The 23,936-nt window shown below is 43.2% G+C and overlaps 1 protein-coding gene across 1 annotated transcript in view; it reads left to right on the top strand.

Moving 5' to 3' along the window:
* Positions 1–15,458, top strand: part of LOC120993933 (baculoviral IAP repeat-containing protein 5.1-like) — a 42,782-nt gene extending 27,324 nt beyond the window's left edge. Inside the window, exon 4 of the mRNA XM_040422395.1 lies at positions 15,336–15,458. Coding sequence (XP_040278329.1) covers positions 15,336–15,458 — 123 coding nt within the window. The remainder of the gene's footprint in view (positions 1–15,335) is intronic.
* Positions 15,459–23,936: the final 8,478 nt, after the last annotated feature.

Raw genomic sequence — 23,936 nt, 5'->3', positions numbered from 1 at the left:
CTTAAACCTCACAGTAATACATAATCTAAACGCATACCCATTGTATATAGGATATCCACCTCAGGAGAGCCACGTACCCCGACGCGCGTTTCAGCGATGCCTTCCTTCAGCTGGAATTGTAAGTCAATGAGATCTCTCTGGTATGGAGATTTTCTCTTTTACACTTTTTTTTTTTTTTTTTCTCTCATTCAGTCTGAGAAAGAGATGGACCCAAAGTGTAAACCTGCTGCATCTAAATGTGCTATATGCAGAAAGAAGCAGGATTCATTATCTAGGGAGCCGCTTTGTCCTGGGTGTGTTCTAAAAGTGGTTCAGGATGAGACTCCAGTGTTTTTTTTTTTTTTTTTTTAAACTTCTGTTTATTAAAGTGGAAAAGTGCAGACAATACATACCATACAGACGTTAATGTCAAAAGAAGTAAGATACATTGCACAAGCAAAAAACATTGATCGTCTCACAACATTTTTCCATTCCACTCATTTTAACTTTTCTCCCCTCCCCTCCCCAACCCGCCACCCCCCCACCCTCCCTGAACCCCCCCCATCCTCCCTGAACCCCCCCCCATCCCCCCAACCCCAAAAACACTGATTTGAATGCCGTACATGAAAAAGCCTATCCTATCACACACTTTCCGATTTAAGCCTCCAGTAATCCCAGCTTATTAGCAAGTTGCGCTTCCAGGTACCATTTGGTCAGCTTGAACGGGCACATAAGCTCCTCAATTTCCCCCCGTGACAACAGCTTCTCAATGAAGCACCTCCATTTTTTAACAAACTTTTCAATCATACGTTCCTTATCTTGCTCCACCTCAAGTCTTTCCAGATAAAGGACAGCCTTCATCGTGCCCAATACCTCTTCCCAAGACGGCACTACTCCTTCCAACCAATGTCTCAAAAGAGTTTTCTTCACAGACATCAACATAAGATGTACCCCTCCTTTGGTGACTACTGCACCCATTTCCTCGTTCTGAGATTGCACTTGGGGCAGTTCCGCAGATAATGAGCAGGGGCGTCACGATACGACAGGTTGAAGGCATATGTTGCCCTATGCATGAGTCTTAGCTGCGATTCTCTCCACTGTTCATTATATGTGGCCTGCCTTACCAACTCAAGCCCCACTCTCATTTCTTTCGCAATATTCTGATCCAGCAATTCCCTCTCCCAAAGCTTGTACGCCCCTTTCACAAGCCCTATCGTTTGAATGTTGTGAAGCCTACTATGCAGTTCCGACAGGGACATGTGGGAACCACTATTGCCCAACAGAGCCGCAAACCAGGCCAGGTTCTCCACTTCTCCCAAAGAACTCGCCTGAGTTTTACAATAACTCCTGATCTGCTGGTAAGGAAGATACTGTGCGTCTGGCATGTCATACTTTCTTTTGAGCTGGTCCCACGACAACCATTGGGAGACTCCAGTGTTTTATGAATGACATCAAATCTTTGGTTAAAGATGAGATTCAGTCAGCCATGTCTGGATTATCTGCATCTTTAGCACCTAAAAAGAGAAATTAGAAATCCTAAGGAGCATGTACCTTCTAATTCTTCTGAGTCTGATATTTTGGGAAGAAAGAGGGAGGAGAACCGGAGGATTCTTCCTCAGATGACGAAAAGGTGTGTATTTATTTTTTATTTTTTCTTGGACGATATAGAGCAATTACTTAAGGCTGTTAGTAGCACTATGGAGATTGAAGATGTTAAAAAACCTTGATCAGTATAAGATACTATGTTTGGTTTGAGAGAAAAGCAAGAGGGTTTCCCATTCACGAAAATGTTCATAAAATGAATGGGACACACCGGAAACCTAGAGGACAAAAAAATAAGATGTCCCTTTTAATGAAACTGATGTACAAAAATGGGTCCGTATTCCTAAAATTGCTTCAGTTGCTAAATTAGTTAAAAATACTACCGTTCCCTTTTGAGGATTCCTCCCAGCTTAAGGATCAAATGGATAGGAAGGCAGTGGGTATAATTATAATTAAGAATCCTGCGTCCAGCCGTTTCCTCTACGTGTGTAGCAAGATCCCTTTGTCTCTGGATGGATCAGTTAGGCTACTTTCACACTGGCATTTTGGTTTCCATTTGTGAGATCAGTTCAGGGATCTCACAAGCGTTCCAAAACGGATCAGTTTTGCCGTTAATGCACCTGAATGGATAAGGATCCGCTCAGAATGCATCAGTTTGGCTTCGTTCCACCTCCATTCCACTTTGGAGGCGGACACCAAAACTCTGCATGCAGCGTTTTCGTGTTCGTCTGACTAAACTGAGCTTGACTGAACTTGACACACAATGTAAGTCAATGGGGACGGATCCGTTTTCACTGACACAATATGGCAACAATAGAAAACGGATCCGTCCCCCATTGACTTTCAATGGTGTTCAAGACTGATCCGTTTTGGCTATGTTAAAGATAATACAAACGGATCCGTTCTGAATGGATGCATGCGGTTGCATTATCTGAACGGATGCATTTGTGCAGATCAATGACGGATCTGCGCCAAACGCAAGTGTGAAAGTAGCCTAAGAGTCCCACTTAAAAAACAAAACTCAGAGGGAACAGATCTTGTTGTCTTTTCCTCTTCTTAAAAAGGACCTTTCATTGGTCCAAACATTGTAAGATAACTAGAGTTGAGTGGACACCTGGATGTTCGGGTTTGACTGGTTCGGCCAAACTTCACAAAAAAGTTCGCGTTCGGGACCCGAAATTGACCCCAAACCCCATTGAAGTCAATGGGGACCCGAACTTTTGAGCACTAAAATGGCTGTAAAAAAGTCATGGAAAGGGCTAGAGGGCTGCAAATGGCAGCAAAATGTCGTTAAGAGCATGGCAAGTGCTCTGCAAACAAATAGTGGATAGGGAAATGACTTAAAACAACATAAAATACATAAAAAAAAATAAAGATCTTGGAGGACGAGGTCCATATGGAGTAGGAGGTGGTGGATGTGGCATTGTAGGTGGAAGCGGCGGTGGAGGATGAGGAGGTAGCCTACACTGCTTTTTTTTTTTTTTTTTTTTTTATTTATTTTTTTTTTTTTGTTTAAATTGGGGTACATCCCAAAACATTGGGAAATATAACCTGTTATAACCCCTCCAGCTGTGCTAAACAAATGTTCAGATAATACACTGGCTGCAGGGCAGGCCAGCACCTCCAAGGCGTAAAGGGCAAGCTCAGGCCATGTGCCCAATTTGTAGACCCAGAAGTTGAAGGGGGCAGACCCATCAGTCAGTATGGCATGTGCATGTGGGCATGTGCACACATACTGCTTCACAATGTCGCACGTCCCCGTGATGTCCACGATCCAATTGGATATCTGCTCTATCAACTTTCGATTTTTCTTTTCTGCGCCTACCATGTTGATCACGGTTAGAGGTGAATCAGGGTTCCACGCCGGAGAGGAGTGTGAGAAAGAGATACCACATCCAAGGGAGGTCAATGGCTGCAATGTGATCAAGCTGAAATGTGGGACAAAGAAGCAGAAGGATCGAATTAAAAGAGCCAATTAAAGACGAATTTTACAAATTTAATTCCCTGTCACCTATGCAGAGCAGGGGTTTTTCATCGCCAGAAATGGGTTAATGTCACCCACCAATGGAACAGATGATTTTTAAAAATTTCGGTCCCTGTCACCTATGCAGAGCAGGGGTTTATTCACAGCAATAAATGTTAAAATGTCACCCAGGAATGTAACAGAAATATTTGTGAAATTTATTAACCTGTCTACGAGGAAGAGCAGGGGTATGTCACAGCCAAAAATCTGTGAATTTCCCCCGAAAATGTAACAGACAAATTAGTGAAATTACATAAAATACGTAGAAATAAAAAATAATAATCTTGATGTATGAGGTGGAGTTCCATATGGAGTAGGAGTTTGAGGAGGCGGTAGACGTAGCGGTGTAGGTGGAAGCGGTGGTGGAGGAGGACGAGGTAGCCAACACTGGGTTTTGGTTTTAATTTTAATTTTTTTAATTAGGGTACACTCTAAAAGAGTGGGAAATATCAAAAATACAACAATGAGCAATTGCGCTCTAGTATAACAATGGCTGGGTAAGGCCGGTATACATGTCTATTCTGCACAAGATACGGATAAGTCCTGTGGGATCCATGCCTGGTTCATTTTAATGAACGTGAGCTTGTCCACATTGGCTGTGGACAGGCGGCTGCGCTTGTCTGTTGTAACACCCACTGCCGTGCTAAACACACGTTCAGATAATATACTGGCTGCAGGGCAGGCCAGCACCTCCAAGGCGTAAAGGGCAAGCTCAGGCCATGTGCCCAACTTGGAGACCCAGAAGTTAAAGGGGGCAGACCCGTCATTCAGTATGTGTAGGCGTGTGCACACATACTGCTCCACCATGTTGCTGAAAAGCTGCCTCCTGCTAAGATGTTCCATATCAGCTGGTGGTGCTGGTTGTTGTGGTGTGCTGACAAGGCTTTTCCACATTTCGGCCATGGTAACCCTGCCTTCTGAGGTGCTGGTGGTGCCACAGCTGCATTGGGGACCTCTTCCTCCTCTTCTGCCTTCGCCTTGTGCTTCCACTGTGCCACCAGCAGCGCGTCTACCAGCGTGCGCTTGTACTCGCGCATCTTACAATCGCGCTCCAGTGACGGAATTAAGGATGGTACATTGTCCTTGTAACGGGGATCCAGCAGCGTGGCCACCCAGTAATCAGCACAAGTTAGAATGGGCAACTTGACGGTCGTTGCGGAGAAACTGCAGCATGTAATCGCTCGTGTGCCAGGCTGCCCAGAGGCAACGACAAGCTGTCCTCTGTGGGAGGTGTATCGTCTGTGTCCTCTGTATCCCCCCTATCCACGCACCAGTTTACTGTCTAGGGGACGGCCTCTCCGCTTTTGCACCCTGCTGTCATGCCCCACTCTGACGATGTGCTGAGGTCGGCCAGGATTGCAGCACGAGTTTAGTGTTTGTTTTGGAGCCGTGCTGGATCCGCCTCTAATCAGGTGCACTGGGTGGGGTCATTAGTTTAAAGGGCTCACCAGCCTAGTGCTCTGAGCGGATTATACAAATCATTGTGGTCTTGGAAGCTAGGAAGGAAGGTTCTCTGTCTGTTCCTGCTCAGAGAGATAAGTGTGATTTGTGGTTTAGTTATTTTGTGTCATCTTTTCCATCCTGGTTCTGTGCGAGCAGGCTGCTCCTATTTCCCCTCTTCACCATCTCAGGGAAGTTAGGGTTTTGTCAGCCCAGGCACGGGGACACCCTCATACCTACCTTTTAAAGGTCTGTAGGTGGGCTGAGCAGTGCAGGGAAAGAGGTCAGGGATTTGCTAGGAGGTGACCCTTCCCCTGTCTCTCGCCCAGAGCCTGGTTGGTAGGTTTTCTGTTATTCTGAGTGCACGCCCGCTGTGACACCTGCTCCCTTTTCTGCTGTGGTGGTGGCTCTGTGCGACTACCGCCTCTTCCTCCAAACTACACAGGTCACTTGCATAACCTTGATTCCATGTGGGGTCGAGGACCTCGTCGTCCTCCACATCCTCTTCCACCCAGTCTTCACCCCTGCCCTCCTTTTCGGTCTGCACACTGCAGAAAGCCACAGCAGTTGGTACCTTGTCATCATCCGAGACGTGCTGCGGTGGTCCTCCCATTTACTCATTTTGGAACATAAGTGGTTGGGCATCTGTGCACTTAATCTCTTCCACTTCTGGGGATGGGCTATGTGGATGGCCCTGGAAAACCCTGCTAACAGTCATCAAAAAGCAGAAGAGACTGCTGCATGACTTAGGGCTCAGACTGCTTGGCTGATTTGCAAGGGGGTGAGGTGAAAGACTGCTGGACATCGGCTGCAGGTGCCAACTCTGATCTTTCAGCAGGAGACTGGGTGGGAGACAATGTGAAGGAACTGGCGGCACGGTCAACAACCCAATATACACTGCTCAAAAAAATAAAGGGAACACAAAAATAACACATCCTAGATCTGAATTAATTAAATATTCTTCTGAAATACTTTGTTCTTTACATAGATGAATGTGCTGACAACAATCACACAAAAATTAAAATATGGAAATTAAATTTTTCAACCTATGGAGGTCTGGATTTGGAGTCACACTCAAAATTAAAGTGGAAAAACACACTATAGGCTGATCCAACTTTGATGTAAGTCAAAATGAGGCTCGGTAGTGTGTGTGGCCTCCACGTGCCTGTATGACCGCCCTACAACGCCTGTGCATGCTCCTGATGAGGTGACGGACGGTCTCCTGAGGGATCTCCTCCTAGACCTGGACTAAAGCATCTGCCAACTCCTGGACAGTCTGTGGTGCAACGTGACGTTGGTGGATAGAGCGAGACATGATGTCCCAGATGTGCTCAATTCAGGTCTGGGGAACGGGCGGGCCAGTCCTTAGCATCAATGCCTTCGTCTTGCAGGAACTGCTGACACACTCCACCCACCTGAGGTCTAGCATTGTCTTGCATTAGGAGGAACCCAGGGCCAACCGCACCAGCATATGGTCTGAGGATCTCATCTCGGTACCTAATGGCAGTCAGGCTACCTCTGGCGAGCACATGGAGGGCTGTGCGGCCCTCCAAAGAAATGCCACCCCACACCATTACTGACCCAATGCCAAACCGGTCATGCTGGAGGATGTTGCAGGCAGCAGAACGTTCTCCATGGTGTCTCAAGACTCTGTCACATGTGCTCAGTGTGAACCTGCTTTCATCTGTGAAGAGCACAGGGCGCCAGTGGTGAATTTGCCAATCTTGGTGTTCTCTGGCAAATGCCAAACGTCCTGCACGGTGTTGGGCTGTAAGCACAACCCCCACCTGTGGACGTCGGGCCCTCATATCACCCTCATGGAGTCTGTTTCTGACCGTTTGAGCAGACACATGCACATTTGTGGCCTGCTGGAGGTCATTTTGCAGGGCTCTGGCAGTGTTCCTCCTGGCACAAAGGCGGAGGTAGCGGTCCTGCTGCTGGGTTGTTGCCCTCCTACGGCCTGCTCCACGTCTCCTGATGTACTGGCCTGTCACCTGGTAGCGCCTCCATGCTCTAGACACTACGCTGACAGACACAGCAAACCTTCTTGCCACAGCTCGCATTGATGTGCCATCCTGGATAAGCTGCACTACCTGAGCCACTTGTGTGGGTTGTAGACTCCGTCTCATGCTACCACTAGAGTGAAAGCACCGCCAGCATTCAAAAGTGACCAAAATATCAGCCAGGAAGCATAGGAACTGAGAAGTGGTCTGTGATCACCACCTGCAGAACCACTCCTTTATTGGGGGTGTCTTGCTAATTGCCTATAATTTCCACCTGTTGTCTATCCCATTTGCACAACAGCATGTGAAATTGATTGTCACTCAGTGTTGCTTCCTAAGTGGACAGTTTGATTTCACAGAAGTGTGATTGACTTGGAGTTACATTGTGTTGTTTAAGTGTTCCCTTTATTTTTTTGAGCAGTGTACTATCGCCTGTACTTCTGGCCTCACTATTCGTAGAGCCGCATTAGGCCCGACCAAATAACGCTGAAGGTTCTGTCGCCTACTCGCACCTGAGGAAGGTGTTTCACTTGTGCGTGTAGCTGGCACAGATCGACCACATCAAGCAGCAACACGACCGGGGCCACGTCCCTTATTTGACGCTCTCCTCATATTTCTCAAATTTAGGATCTTGCCCAAAATGTTTTTTTTATTTTTTTATTATAACAGAAGATAACAGCAGTATCTAATGCGTGTATTTCACACTGACAGATGCAGCAAAGGCTGCAAATTTAGTATTTTACCCAAAAGGTGTTTTTTAAAACGCAGAAAATTATTGCAGTATTTCAAGCTTGTATTTAACAATTACAAATGCTGCAAAGGCCACAGATGTAGGGTCTTGCCAAAACCTCCCAGGCTGTGAGCTCTGCGCTGTGATTGGACAGCACTACAGTCAGGGAGAATGAACGCCCAGGGAGAAACAGGGCAGACTCCTCCCAGTACAACTAAGTCAGCGAAAAATACCAGTGGACATAGCGGGAGAATGGAGCGGCGCCCCAGAATAATAGTAAATGCAGTGAGATCCCGGGGCGCCGCTCTACACAGCCTGATATTTATCTTACAATGTTTGGACCGATGGAAGGTCCTCCTGAAATCTGCAGCAGGGTTTCTAGCTGATGCTTCTGTTGAAACGGTACGTAAGGCAGCTAGAACTTCTGGTTTTGCCATTTCAGCTAGGAGAGTATTATGGCTTAGATCATATAAAGGTGATATGGCATCTAAAAATAAAATCTGCTCTATCCCTTTTAATGGTCAGTATGTTTTTGGACCAGATCTAGATAAAATTCTAGAAAAGGCTTCAAAGAGGTTTTCCTGAAGAGAAGGATCAAGGATAGGCCTAATAAGAGATTTAAATTTCAGCCGAAATGTAGATCTGATAGGGTTAAGTCAGGCAGATGGAGTTTCAAAAAAAAGGGGTAAGAGTAGGCCTTCTTTTTGGCTCCTCCCAACCATCCACATCAGAGTAGGGGGAAGATTGAGAGAATTTATGCCAGCTTGGAGGAACATAACAAAAAAATCAGTGGATCCTCCAGACCTGAGAATTGGGTTACAGAATAGATTTTCTGCTCCCCGTAAGATTCGGGTTAACAAATTTATGCCTCATTCACACATCTGTGTTTTGGTCAGTGATTTCTATCAGTGTATGTGAGCCAAAACCAGGATTGGAGCCTCCACAGACATAAGGTATAAGGGAAAGATCTGCTCCTGTTCGGTGTTTAGAGCCGCACCTGGTTTTGGCTCAAAATCAGATTGAAATCACTGACCAAACACTGAAGTGTGAATAAGGCGTTACTCTTCAAAACAAAAAATTACAGGAGGGTGTTCAGAAAGTGAAATTGAGAGCAATTTGGCGGGATGTTATCTTTTTCTTGTGCGGAAACCAAACTGATCAATTCGGACAATCCTAAATGTAAAGTATCTGAACAGATTTATTGTATACAAAAGGTTCAAAATGGACTCATTGAAAACCGCAATTCCTCTGATAAGAAGAAACTCTGAGATGGTCATGATGGATCCGAAGGCTGCGTACTTTCGCATACCCGTACATCCAAGTTATTGGACGTACTTTAGCTATGCTATCAAGGTAGTACAGAAGATTTGTCATTGTCAATTTGTGTGCCTACCATTCGGGATCTCTTCAGCACCCCATCTATTTGCGACGTAGCAGACCGCAGGCAAACACTAGTTACGGTGGGCCAAATGGGGGTAGTAGTTCATTTACTCACGGTTAGCAGAGCCTCCCTGGGACGGCAGTGCAGTGGAGGGAAGGACAGTACTAAATCCTCCGGGGCACTCTATTGCAGGGAACACCAGCCAGATGGAAGTTGAGGTGCCCTTGATTGTATAGGTGTTTTAAGGTGCTTTGGTGGCTGGGCCCCTGTGTTCGTGGCGCCAGCACCGTAAAGGTGCAAATGTTGAGAGTAGTAGAAAGTATGAGGAGTCAATTTGTAATAAAAACAGTTGAACATTTACTGAATCAATAGTCTCAGGGCAGTTATTAGTTAATCAATACAGCAAAAGCAATAATCCAGATGTTGGTTTAACTGGAATTCCTTATAACAGGTCTGGCAATTGTCAGTTGAGTTCTCCAATGCTGTTACTTTACAGGCAAAGAATGGGTAAATTTACACTAAATCCACTTTCTAGCACTCAGATACTGAATATAATGATTTCCTATTTATCTTGAGCAATTCAATAAGGGCATTCTCCCTCGTGGCAGGCAAACTCTCTGCTACATTATTTGATGCAGGATGCTCTCCTGAAGTATTCAGGTTCACTATGTTCCCAGAAGGCATTTGGTGAAAGGATAATTCTGCGCACTTATCAACCAGTTGTGTCCAGGTACCTTTTTGAGTTCCTCCTGGTCACTGGTGCTTGTGAAGGTGTGCTCAGACAATATGACAACAGTAGCTTTCATTCAACCTCAGGGGGGTAGCAGGAGTTGTCTACTCTGCCAAACAGCAGACAAAATTTGTCATTGGGCGGAGAAAAATCTTTGCTCTTTACATGCAATTCAACTGAATCAAAGGGCAGACTACTTGAGCAGGGTGGAAGTAATACCAGGAGAATGGGAGTTGGCTTTTTTTTTTTTTTTCTTGGACCCATGATCGCTCCCTGCTTCTTGCTTGTGGGCCAATTAGAAGGCTGCAATGTCTTTGTCTGAGCTTAGCAACATCCCTAGCAACCAATAGGAAAGTTGTCTACCTAAAATTTTTTTTTTTTTAGAGACAGCCGTGTCATTGTACGGCATCTCAGCTAGAGTGAATACAATGTCCACTGAGCAGGGATAAAGTCTATTCCTCCCTGAATCTAGAATTACAGATTTTTAAATATATTGCACTGCCTATACTTATACCGTGCTACACTACATGCCAATCACAGCTTGACAAAGGGCGTATTCACTGTTGTCCAAAACGTTACAGCAATTTGTGAATATCCATATGTGGTGGTTCTCCAATAAAATTAATTCTTAATTGCAGGATTTATTAGGTCCATGCACCAAATAGGAGAACAATAGTGCTGTTGAACCGGTGTATAAGTCAAGTGAATACATACTAGGCGCGAAAAAGGAACAGGGGCTGTAGCAGAAGAACTGAGGGGCCAATAAAAAAAGAGCTATATTCAGGGGAGGAACCGTAACAAGTGGACATATTAGATTTTAATTTTTTTTTCTCACTTGTGCACTCCACGCACCGATAAAATAAAGCCATAAGCTAATTAACCCTTGTAAAATTAGTAAAAAACAAACATTGCTGCAGAGTTTCTTTGAAAAGGGAGGAAGACCCAATGATGAGACAGCCCAACACTGCAAAAATAAAATAATGCAGTTAAAAGAAAATGCCAAGAGTCCTACTTAAATTACAGGTTCATCGCAACAGGTTATTCCCATACCCCAAACCGGCTGTGTGTAATATGTGGCGAACTACTATCCAACGAGGCCATGAAGCCTTCAAAACTGCTTCGCCACTTGGAGACCAAGCACCCTGCACCAAAAGACAAGCATTTGGAGTTGTTTTTTTTTTTTAAAGAAAAAAAAAACATGAATATGAAGGACAGAAGCAATTACTGAAGACCACCTCCTCATCAAATGTGTCTGCACTGAAAGCATCATTCTTTGTGGCTAACCGCATTGCCAAGGCTAAGAAGTCCTTTACTATTGGTGAAGAGTTGATCCTGCCTGCTGCTAAGGACATCTGCCTTGAGCTTTTAGGAGAGGCTGCAGTTAAAAAGCTAGCACAGGTTCCTCTTTCGGCTAGCAACATAACTAGACGAATTGATGAAATAGCAGAGGGCATTGAGGTACAATTGTTAGAGAGGATTGAGTCACAGTGGTACTGTCACCGCCGGCCCTGGGAGAGATCTTAGAAGTTCAAATAGACGGAAGATTCAGGAGTCTGACAGATCTCTGTTGCTGACAGGTTTCCACCCCTTCGCAGATGCTGCTCATTATCAGTCAGGTGGCTTTTATATTTTCCGCCTCTCACTTGTTTTCCTGCAGCTGATGGCTCTTCTGTGGAGTGCTCTCCTTGTGTGGTGGTTCTCCTGGTCCAGTTACATCTCAAGCTAAGTCCTTTTCCTTTTCTTGGTGTGTCTGTCCTGACTAGGCCTCAGGGAGACACTAGCTCCTTCAGTTTGGAAGGAACTGGTTGCCTCTTTCCTTCCCCATACTTCCCGTGACAGGTACACAATTCAAGTTGATGAGTCTACTAACGTTGAAAACAAGACATTAATGCTTGTTTTTGTGCAATATATTTTTCAGGAGGATGTGCATGAGGATATGTTGTGTGCATTATTGTTGACAACCAACACCACAGCTGCAGAGCTATTAAAGTCTTTGGATGATTACATAATAGGAAAACGAAACTGGTCATTTTGTGTCGGTGTATGCACAAACCAAGCCGCTGCCATGATGGGACTGCTTTCTGGTTTAACTACTCAGGTCAAAGAGGTTGCGCCTAAATGTGAGCCTACGCACTGTCATCCATAGAGAAATGCTGGCTAGCCAAAAAATGCCACCCAAACTTGACAGCGTTTTGAAAGATGTGATTAAAGCAATAAATTACATCAAAGTACATGCCCTTAATTCGCGTCTGTTCGAGCAGCTCTGTGAGAAGATGGACATGGCGCACAAACGTCTTTTGTTATATACAGAAGTGAGGTGGCTTTCTAGATGTAGATCTCTGGCAAGAGTTTTTTGAGTTCCGAGAGCCACTTCATAGATTGCTTTTAGAAAAAGAATCACCACTTGCTGCGCATTTCAGTAGTAAAGAATGGGTTTTAAAACTTGCTTACTTGGGTGACCTATTGACCTTGCTCAATGACCTCAATCTGTCACTTCAGGGGAGAATGACAACTGTCTTCAAATTGGCAGATAAAGTGGCTGCATTCAAAGCGAAACTGGAAATCTGGGGACGGCGAGTGAAAATAGGGATATTTGACATGTTTCAAACATTAACAGGGATTGTGGAAGAGACTGAGCCTGTACCTTCATTCTTCCAGCTGCTGCACGCTCGCCTATCTCGGCTTTTAAAAGAGTTTGAGTGTTATTTTCAAACCAAACAAGACCCACAAACTAGGAAGGAATGGATCCATGACCGATTTGTAAACAAGCCTGGTGAAGCAACCTTGTCCGTGCAAGACCAGCTGCTTGAGATTGCAAATGATGGCGGCCTTAAAAGTATGTTTGAGACGTCAAGTCTAGCAAAGTTCTGGATTAAAGTCGAGGCAGAACATCCTGAGATCTCCACAAAAGCGCTGAAGACTCTGCTGCCATTTCCAACATCCTATCTTGGCGAAGCAGGGTTTTCTGCAGTAACAGCAACCAAAACAAGATTACGGACTAGACTGGACATAAGGAACACACCTAGGGTGTCATTGTCGCCCATCACCCCTAGATTGAACTGTCTCATTGCACGGAAGAAAGCCCAATGCTCCAACTGATTCTGCATTATGGTGAGTTGTCACATTTAAATAATGTAATCGTTATATAGTGTTATATATTTTAATATGCACCTTGTGTTTTGTCATGCGCGTGCATCAGTCGGCGCCGACTAGCACCCCCCACCCCACCCGGTCCCTGGGAAAATTGTCTTGCATGAAACTGGTCCTTGGTGCAAAAAGGTTGGGGACCACTGGTGTAGCTGATGGGTTCTGCTGTCCATACATACATGCTGCAGACATAGTGCTGTGATGTCACAAGTTCACAACAATACTTAGTGCACCAATCAGTAATATGTAGTCAGACCTGCTAAAATGTGAAGTTGCACATATGCGCATCATTAATTGCCGATTTGCGCAATATATTGGAGCGCTCTATGTGCATATAAAGCTATTGTAAAGTTCTGCCGTGCCAACAATTTTCTCCAGTCCCAGGAAACTTCTAGCAGCTTGAAAAATTTAGCAAAAGTGACCCAAGCCTGTATTGCACGCATTACGCGAATATTACATTGCAGATTTTCACAATCAAGAAAATCGCTAATTTATTACAAATATTTGCAAAATATCGTGAATTCGAATATTGCCCCTGCCACTCATCCTTACTCAGAACTGTTTGCTTTAATAGTCAATGAGTGAGGACTGCCACAGGTGGATTTGTTTGCGAAACAGAAAAATAAAAAGCTTTTGCTCTCTGAAATTCAGGCGTTATCTATGGTCTTTCCATATTTTCAATCTTTTGATAGAATAATTTTTAAACTGGATCCTTCATTCCTACCTAAAGTGTCCCCTTTCTTCCATAAGTCTCAGGACATGGTTATCCCCTCTTGTGAAAGTCCAAAAAATGATGGGGAAAAATAGTTCAACAATTTAGATGTTCGAAGGGCCGTACTTGCCTTCAGGTGAAGGTAAGACTAATCTTTTTTTGCAGTTTGCTGGCCCAAATAAAGGGAAGAGAGCAGCTACGACTTCCACATCAAGATGGATTACACAGGCTATTTCCAGATGTTGCATGAAGAGTCCACACATTCACAAAGCATTATAGGGTTGATGTTTCAGATATTAAGGATTTGGCCTTTGGACGTAAGGTCCTGTCCTTAGTGGTCGCCCCCCCCCAAGACAATTCCTTTGTTAGTTCTCAGGGGTGCCATCATGAAGATGACAAAGTGTTTACACTTATCAGTAATAGGTTTCTGGAAGTCTCCACGACGGCACCCAGGGAATTTCCCTCCCTAAAAAGAAAAGAAAAAGGGTGTGGTAATGGGGGTTATTTATATCTAAATACTTTTGATATGGGTCTCCTACCGCTTCTTGGAAAGTCACTTTTCTTATTGCCATTACTCCATTTCTTCCGGGAGACGAATAGGTGAAATACAAGCCTTTTCAGCTAGAGAACCCTACCTGTCTATTTTAGAGGATAGGGTGTCTCTTAAATTAGACCCAGTTGTGTGTTTTGTTTTTTTTTTGTTGTTTTTTTCAAAGGTGTATCTAGTTATCTAGTTTTCATAGGAATCTGGAAATTATATTACCTTTTTATAGCAATCCAAGAGAGGAACAGTTCCACTCCTTAGATGCAAGATGGCCGATTATCCATTACCTAGAAGCCACAAGGTCCTTTAGGAAGGTCGATAATCTCCTAGTGCAGTTTGCAGGCCAGAATAAGGGTAGGAAGCTTTCTAAAGCATCAATAGGGAGAAGGATCAGATCTACAATTGACATCTGCTATTCTGAGCAAGGTCTCTCCTGTCCTTCTAGGATTTAGGTCCATTCAACCTGAGCAATGGCTCCTTCTTGGGCTGAGAAGGCTGGAGTGTCCTTAGATCAGTAGCCCCTCCCTGATAGGTAATCTGTTAGCTCTCCTTGTTGGCCATCATGGTGGATTCAAGAAAAATGGAACTACTGGTAAGTCTAATTCTGTGGTGTTCGGTTTTATTTTTTATTTTTTTTATTTTAAGGAAGTTAGGGGTCAATCCCTAGGAACACCTTTTACTTTCTCTGCTTGTGCCTCTGCTTGACCATATTGATACAGAATTAAAGTAAAGCAGAGGCACATAGCATTATAAATCATGATAATACTGTGCGCTCAAGCAAGTCCGGAACGAAGGATCATGCTTACACACCAAGTGTGATTTCTGCAATGGACTCGCTTGTGTCAACGGGCCCTTAATCTAGTCTTTTAATATAACTACTCTCTGTTTGTACTCCACCAGGAAATTGGAGAACACTTGTGGTGGTTTTTAATTTTTATGAATTTTTGCAGAAATATTGCAATCTGGAAAAAAACTACTATTCTGGTGTAGCACATCTGATGCATTACCACCAAGTGTCCATCAGCAGGAGCTCCCCAGCACTGCACCATGGATGCTAGTAGCCTTCATTAAATTGGGAAACTCACTGTATTAATTTCATTCCAGCGCAAGTTTTCTTCTGTTGTTGACGAGTATCTAGATGAGGAAATGAGTGCTACCACCAAACGACTAGTGGAATACTTTGCCAATCAACATAACTGCTCTCTAGAACTGGATTTGGAACGTTAATTATTTTAAGTACTAAATCTGTATTTGATATTAGTTTGTAGACTGGTTTCTTATTGTAATAACTTGTGAATAACTGTTTAATAAAGATATTTGTATGTAATTTTTATTTTTGTTTTAAAAAATGTCTATCCATTTGCAGGAATTTGTAATCCTTGGATGGTCTTATCTAGTGTTGAGTGAATTGAAGTTAACAACGTGAAATTCGATCTGAATTTCAGGAAAAATTTGATCACCATTTTTAATGGCTGCTGCACATGTTTATAAAGTGAAAGTATGAAGCCTGGGAATGAGGGATCGCCCATAATGCCATGCAGCCAGCCCCTGTGATGTCCACCATTTTCCAGTGAACTTGGTGCAGGCAAAGACGTTACGGGCATTAGTAACAGTGATTTAGAAAAGCTTATTCACATAAAAAAAAATCTGATCAGGGACTTATAGGAGCTATTCAATTACTCCTCACTACACTAATTGGGGTTAAAAATTGTTCTAATACTACAGATTTTAGGTTCATGTTCTTTTATATATAAGTAAACTGGTTTATCCTTGATACTGTAATTGAGGTGAAATTGTGGCCTGACATACTGTACCGCTTTAACCCTTACAGTAGTGTCAGACAGGTGTCAGGCCTTCTAAGGAACAGGCAGTGGCCAAAATGTTTCTGGAGCTGGCGGAAGGGAGGGGGGAGGGGGGGGTAGCAGCAGTTGCTGTGACAGGCCAGAGCTGCCAGTGTCATCAAAGGGCTCATGCGCACACTTTTTTAATTTATTTTGTAGCCCGTATGCGGAACCATTCACTTCAATGGTTCTGCAAAAAAGAAATTACTCCATGTGCATTCCGTTTCCATATGACCACATGGCTGTTTCCCAGAAAAGATAGAACGTGTCTTATTCTTGTCAGTTTGGTGGACAAGTATAGGCATTGTTATAATGGATCCACAAAAAACGGATGCAATACAGACTTAATCCGTATTTTGAGGATCAAGGTATTGCGGTCTGCAAAATGCATACGGTTGTGTGCATGAGCTAGAGGAGTGATGCCTGTCATACTGAAGCACCGTAACTGTCACTACCACAGCAGACTAGCGAGGCATGTTTCTGCAATGAACAGTGATGTACACCAAGATGCATGCTCCCTGCAGCCGGGAAATAGCTGATTCTTAAGTCTCTTCATGACTAATGAATTCAGATAGAATTTTTGAAAAATTCGCTCTTTAGTCTTATCAACCTATAGTTGGATTGCATGCAGTTGTGTGAATACCATAGACGGGCATGTACTGATCTGGTCCTCCAGCCACTACTTTTCCCACTCTTCTCGATATAGCTGTGGAACCATACCTATATCAGACAATGGGGAGATATCCTAGTGATATGTCCCCATTGTCTGACATGGGAATACCACCTTAATTCTACATCCTATAACCTAGAATTATACATGCAAACTATAGGAATTAGTGACTTGATGGTAAATATCCACATAAGACTGAGTTCACATCACTGTTTAGCTTTCCATTCTGATCTGTCAGAAGAACGTAAGTTAAAAAAAAATGGATCCCTGCTAATTTTTGCAAATTTTGCATCTGTTTTAGTTATTTGATCCGTTATTTTTGACCGGGGAAATGCCTTTGTGGAGGTCTGTGCAGAAAATCGCACATCTGAAGATGCCAATTCAGTTGAAAGGATCTGGGTTCTGTCCGTTCAAACCTTGGACAGTAAATGGTGTGAAAGTGCTCTTAATCCTCACCAGAATTTTGGTGATAATAGCTGCACCGAAATTCCACTGAAAACACATGATCCTCAGCACTACCTCCTATTGAAATGAATGGGAGGCAGAAAGGACATGGTGACTGGTGAATTTTCTGCAACATTTTGGTGCAGATGGCCACACCAAAATTCAGCTGTAAAATCCATCATGTGAACATGCCCTTATGCACATGGTGCAGATTACGCGCTGTTTTTCCAAGCAGATTCTGTGGAAAAACCACAGCATAATGGAGTACAGTGAAAGCGCATGAGATGGACAAATCTCATGTACAACTTGTATTGTGAGTTGCGGATTTTGACATCTGCAGCATGTCAATTTTGATTATAAATAAAAAAAAAAAAATTTGTGCAGATTTCACCCTTTTTCAATGGAAGGGTGAGAATTGTGGCAAAACTGCCTTAAATCGTGACTTAAAAACTGTGCAAAAAATACGATGGTGAGGATTTCAGCGTGGTTTTGGTGCAGATTTCATGTGGATTTTCTGCACATGGCTACATGCACACGAATGTTGTTTGTTTCCGTGTCTGTTCCATGTTTGTTTTTTTGTTTTTGTTTTTTCATTTCAATGGGTCCGCAAAAAATGCGGCCAGCACACCGTGGTGATTAGGGATGAGCAAAATCGACTTTGGATGAAACGCTCCGTACAGTATTAGAATGTATTGGCTCTGATGAGCCCAAATTATTGCTTCGCAAAGTCTTGCGAGACTTCACACAATAATTTGTACTGTAAAAAAACATTTCTGAACTCTGGTTTGGTTCCAAGGCACCACTTGGAACCGAACCAGTTTGGGAAATGGTTTTTTTACAGTACAAAGTTATGAAGTTATTGCGCGAAGTCTCGCAAGACTTTGCGAAGCAATAATTTTGGCTCATCGGAGCCAATACATTCTAATACTGTACGAGGCTCCTGCTCCGTACAGTATTAGAACAAAGTTTTATGCAAAGTCAATTTTTGCTCATCCCTAATGGTGATGTTTCCACTTGGATAAGGGTCCATTCAGATGTCTGTAATTCTGGGTCTGCAGCCATCCCACAATTTTGTGGAACGGGAATGGACCCATTAATTTCAATGTGCTATCTGCATCCATTCCGTGGTCCTGAAAAAAAGATAAAGCTTGTCCTATCGTGGACAGGAATAGGCATTTCTAGCAGAGGGTTGGTCACTTGCGGTCTGCAAAATGTGGGACGCACGTGGCCAGTATCCGTGTTTTTAGGATTCACAATTTGCGGACTGAAAAAGACTTACGGATGTCTGAATGGACCTTAAGTCTATTTCAGTACTTCAAGCTTACTGGATGTTAATGGAGGATTATAATAGGATGTTTTGGTTGGCAGCCCTAGGTAGGATGTTTCTGCGGGTCCCATCGCCACCCAAAACACTCGTTACAAGGAACAAGAGCTGTGATTCTCTTAGGAGAAAGGACCGTTGACGACATCACCGTGTGACCAGTAACACATTGATTTCACTGATCACATGGTGATTTCATCAAAAGTTCTTTCTCTCTTCGAGGAGTCTTGCTGAAGGAGACACTTCCCATAATTATGGAGGCTTTTTTGTGTGAAGATTATATCAGGAAAAGGTGATGGGCTATTGTGCTATAATACTACTGTGGGATATAACACTGTATACTGTGTGCAGAGTGTTGTGTAGTATACAATGAGTGTGTTTTATGGGGGTGACGCAGATAAATGAAGGGCACCCCTACAGCTGATGGTGCCCAATTTACACTTATCCTATAACCTGTAATAATAAAACTACTATGTTTCATTAAATTAGGTTTTCTGATCACTAAACACCCGGATAAGTATCAGTGAATTATTCTGTATGTTCACTTATGGTTCTGTCAACACTAGTCCCTTATCTTTTGCTTCCTCATCAATAATTAATTGCATTGATTGTACAGTTTAGTTTCAGCACTGATGATGGCAGTCTTCTAAAATCGCTTCATACATTTCCCCAAAATATTTTGCCAGATCCCTGGTGTCATTGGGTATATGGGCAATGACACTATATACATGGCATAGGTGGTGGTGTGTGGGTTTTTTTTTTTTAACCAGAAAAAAAAGGGGCACAACATGAAAGAGGGGATGGTTGTGATAAGTGGAGGGGGCCCAAGATGGGTAAACTGCTCTGAAACTATGATGCACTTAATCTGCCCCTGGTCCTGCTACTCTGTGATACCTGGGTGCAACGCCTGTTGTGCGATCAAGATCTCCGTGTAGCTCTACATTTATTGCCACAAAAGCAATTCATCGTAAGTTCTACATTTGGAAGGTTCTAGATTAACTTGGGTCTTCACAGATCCATAATTGAGATACAGTATATAGAACTATCCAGATTTTAAAACTTTTTCCCTATAAGCCATTAGAGCAACAAAGTTTAAGTGCTCTGCATTTGTTGCTGGAAAATGTGGAAAAGAAAGAACTGCTATTTAATAAATCTGTATAGACAGAGCAGAGAAATAAGTAATTCTGTGAATGTTACCAATAGTTCATTCATTGCAGCATAATACATGAAGGGCCAGATTTATCATTACTCTGACAGCTCACTCCACTTTAACATATGGCTAAAACTGACTTTAGCCAAGTCAGATTTATGATCGGCCCTTTAAGACTGTAATAAATGTGGTTTGACGGTAGCAGTTTATCCGTCAGTAAGCAGCTTTACAAAAGTCGCACATCTTTACGAAAAAGTCGCACGTTTTTATGAAAAAGTCGCATGTTCTATTAAAAAGTCTCATAAGATAAGCATGGTCCTCACTGGAGTGAAATTGCGACTTTTTTGCGACTTTTTAAATAGTCCCAATAGTAAATCTGTCTAGAGATTCATTTACATAAGAAAACACGCCCACTTTCAGAAAACTGGCGAGCATAGTGCAGAGCAGAAAAAAAGTCGCAAATTTGTGCGCAGTTTTAGCGTTTGGGACTTTTTCACTCCATTATTCTGACCTGAGCTAATGATAAATCTGGCCCGAAATGTCTATCTCATGATTACCACTAGATGTCGCTGCAGCGCCTTACAAACAGAGGTAAAATGAGTTCCATTAGTATAGGGAATCTAGGCAGGTTTTTTCTCTTCAGACATAAGTTGCCAGTAGGCATATGGGAGGAATGCCACAATGCAGTTCTAAGAAAGATGCTTCAGAATGATTAATTTATGAGAAATGGACTAATCGGTTATCACAAAATACGGCTAAAGATTTGTTAGAGGACACTTTTTGAAATTTAATCTAATATATCACCCTCTGTGACTTTCCCCTGCTGTTGCTCTTTAAATGCTGATCTAAATCATTGCTTCTGGGCATGCCCTGCAATTCAATTCAATTAGTATGGGAACATGTTAAATGATTTTTAACGCTTATGTTCAACGTCTCTATACATTTATCTCCATGCATTGTTTAATATATGAAATGACCAACCTAAGGATAAGTTTACAGCGTCTGAATGGAGAATCTTGTTTGGGCAGTTGAGATGGGGAAACAGCTCTCATTGTCTGAACACTGGGTGATTAAATTAAATGTTCTGGACTGACATTCTGCTGTTTGGCCACAAGATGCTGCTGTTTCCTAACACAGCTACAGACTGCACATACAGTACAGACCAAAGGTTTGGACACCTTCTCATTCAAAGAGCTTTCTTTATTTTCATGACTATGAAGGCATCAAAACTATGAATTAACACATGTGGAATTATATACATAACAAACAAGTGTGAAACAACTGAAAATGTCATATTCTAGGTTCTTCAAAGTAGCCACCTTTTGCTTTGATTACTGCTTTGCACACTCCTGGCATTCTCTTGATGAGCTTCAAGAGGTAGTCCCCTGAAATGGTCTTCCAACAGTCTTGAAGGAGTTCCCAGAGATGCTTAGCACTTGTTGGCCCTTTTGCCTTCACTCTGCGGTCCAGCTCACCCCAAACCATCTCGATTGGGTTCAGGTCCGGTGACTGTGGAGGCCAGGTCATCTGGCGCAGCACCCCATCACTCTCCTTCATGGTCAAATAGCCCTTACTTTCAAAGATTTCCCAATTTTTCGGCTGACTGACTGACCTTCATTTCTTAAAGTAATGATGGCCATTCGTTTTTCTTTACTTAGCTGCTTTTTTCTTGCCATAATACAAATTCTAACAGTCTATTCAGTAGGACTATCAGCTGTGTATCCTCCTGACTTCTCAACGCAACTGATGGTCCCAACCCCATTTATAAGGCAAGAAATCCCACTTATTAAACCTGACAGGGCACACCTGTGAAGTGAAAACCATTTCAGGGGACTACCTCTTGAAGCTCAGCAAGAGAATGCCAAGAGTGTGCAAAGCAGTAATCAAAGCAAAAGGTGGCTACTTTGAAGAACCTAGAATGACTGACATATTTTCAGTTGTTTCACACTTGTTTGTTATGTATATAATTTCATATGTGTTAATTCATAGTTTTGATGCCTTCAGTGTGAATCTACAATTTTCATAGTCATGAAAATAAAGAAAACTCTTTGAATGAGAAGGTGTGTCCAAACATTTGGTCTGTACTGTATATCTCCATATTCATGAGAAAGGTGGGGTTTTTACACAGTCTGGGGAGAGGTGAAGGAAGCAGCCATCTTAGAGGAAGCTAGACTGAGGAACTGTGTGAGCAGAGAGAGTCTGACAGCATCCAGGTGTGAGAGCATCCCTCAGTGACCAGAGCTGCAGCTAAGTGAAGCTGATCGTGTCCAAGACCCTGATTCTATCCAGAGGAAGGAGGATTGCTGCCAGGAACGCTGATGAGAGCAGAGGAACAAAGCAACATACACTGTGGTACCGCATGCTTGTTGGAGAGACATTTGTTCTGTTCAGAGTCACCAGCTGATGCAAAGCAGACGCGGGTCGGTAAGATCGTGCACGCACCTCATTAGTGTTAGCGCCTAGGGAATGAGACCAGACCTGTAGTTAGTTAGGGTCTCTGTTTGTGTCAGGCCACAAGTGTTACTACTGTTCATTGCAAGGACTCCATAACTTAAAGTGATATTTCACATTGTAGAGCTGATAAAATTCCCACAAACTCAAGTCAGGCTGGTGTTTTGCTTATAAGGAATACTCAGGCATGTGATACAGGCCCAGTTATAGGAGGGGGAATACTGTAGATCTGTGTAAGATTGTATGCTGTTGTGCTGCACCACAGGCTAGCCCGTACCACACACCCATAAAGTGCTTCTTGCTCTTTTAGGGTAATAACAGGTAAGGTGTGGCAGTTGTGCCCGCCAGTAGCTAAGTTACTGCCCTTTCCTCCTGCATCCATCAGAGGGTGCCGTGCTGTGCAGCACAAGGGTCTCAGCCTTCGGGCTGGGTGTATGGAAATTTATTGTATGTTCACAGTATTTGTGGTTGTGTTTATTGCCACATTTAAGTAAAATTCTGTTTTGGCAAAAGCTGGTGTTGGGTTTGCTTTCCTCGTTCGTGACTTCACTGTATCCTAGGGAGCCCACCCCGGTACACTGCTTACACAGTGGCCACACGCAACTGCCTTTTCCATTGCTGGATGCACATCCTGCAACCAAAATTGCCATCAAACAATGCTTTCAATTTACTTAATGGACATTAATTAGTACAAGTTTGAAAACGCTGTATCTTCTATTTTGTAGATTTTGATCTTTGAATCTCTGGTGCGCATAGATGAACATTTAGGGATATGGGATGGGTAGGAACATTTAACAGATATGTTTGAAATATTGGTCCCTTTTGTATAACCTGCCTTATCTGTAGATTGCATTTGTGACCAAATAAAGATATAAAAATAAAATCAAGTAGACCTGTTGAGCCAACCAATCCTTCAAAAAGGGGTTACAGTATCTTAACTTTTGCTACTTCTAAGAAACTTTTGAGGACCTCTTCCATGACAATGCCACCTTATTGGCCTCTATAAGGACAGGCACACAGAGGTTAAAAGGTCTTACCACCAGTGTTCCTGTCCTTACAGAGGACAGGTGCAGCAGAGCGGTTTCCCTGCTTAGGGGAATGACGATACTATGGACTGTTAGAGGCCCAGATCGGAGTGGTGGGGAATGGGAGGAAGGGTGGTTTCCAGTATGCATTGAGATACTTATTAGGAAGAACAGCCTTCCTTGTTGTCTCAATTGAAGCTTATCATTCGAGAGGAGGTCCAATCTATGGTGGCAAGTCTCGTCCCTCAGTCTGCAACCCTGTCTACCCAGACCAAAAGACCCAGGCTTGAGACTGAATCAGACTCTGACTTGGAGCTCTTCAGCCGACTAATGTCTGGAGGATAGGTAGATGAAGAAGAAAAAAACTTGCCATCCACATCAGCAGAAGAGGTGTGAATACGTTTTTAAGGTAGAGTTTATCTCAACCCCCCCCCCCCCCCCCTTCCTCCCCAAACATCTCATCCTGGACTGAGGGAGGTTTAGAGATCTTTTCAATCAGCGGTCCGTCTGACTATGAATGTAGAAGAGAATATCCTCAGAGGAGAAATAGTATTTTCTGGAAGAGAGGCAGGACTCTGAGGCAGAGAAGAAAATCTTGAAGTCAATTCTTCTCCTAAGAATGGCAATAGCCTCTTATTGCTGATGCTTCGGGCAAATCTATTAGGGTTGCAGACAGGAATGGGGCCCTATCGAACGCTACAAGATGAGTCCTATGGTTAGAAATGGGTTCAGGGAATATCTTATCTAAAAAAAAGTTGTTCCATTCCATTTTTATGTTCCCATGTCTTTGGACCTTCTGGAAA

Source organism: Bufo bufo, chromosome 3 (assembly GCF_905171765.1).
Source record: "Bufo bufo chromosome 3, aBufBuf1.1, whole genome shotgun sequence".
NCBI lineage: Eukaryota > Metazoa > Chordata > Amphibia > Anura > Bufonidae > Bufo > Bufo bufo.
Note: the sequence above shows the minus strand (reverse complement) of the source record. Positions and strands in the feature narration are given on the sequence as shown.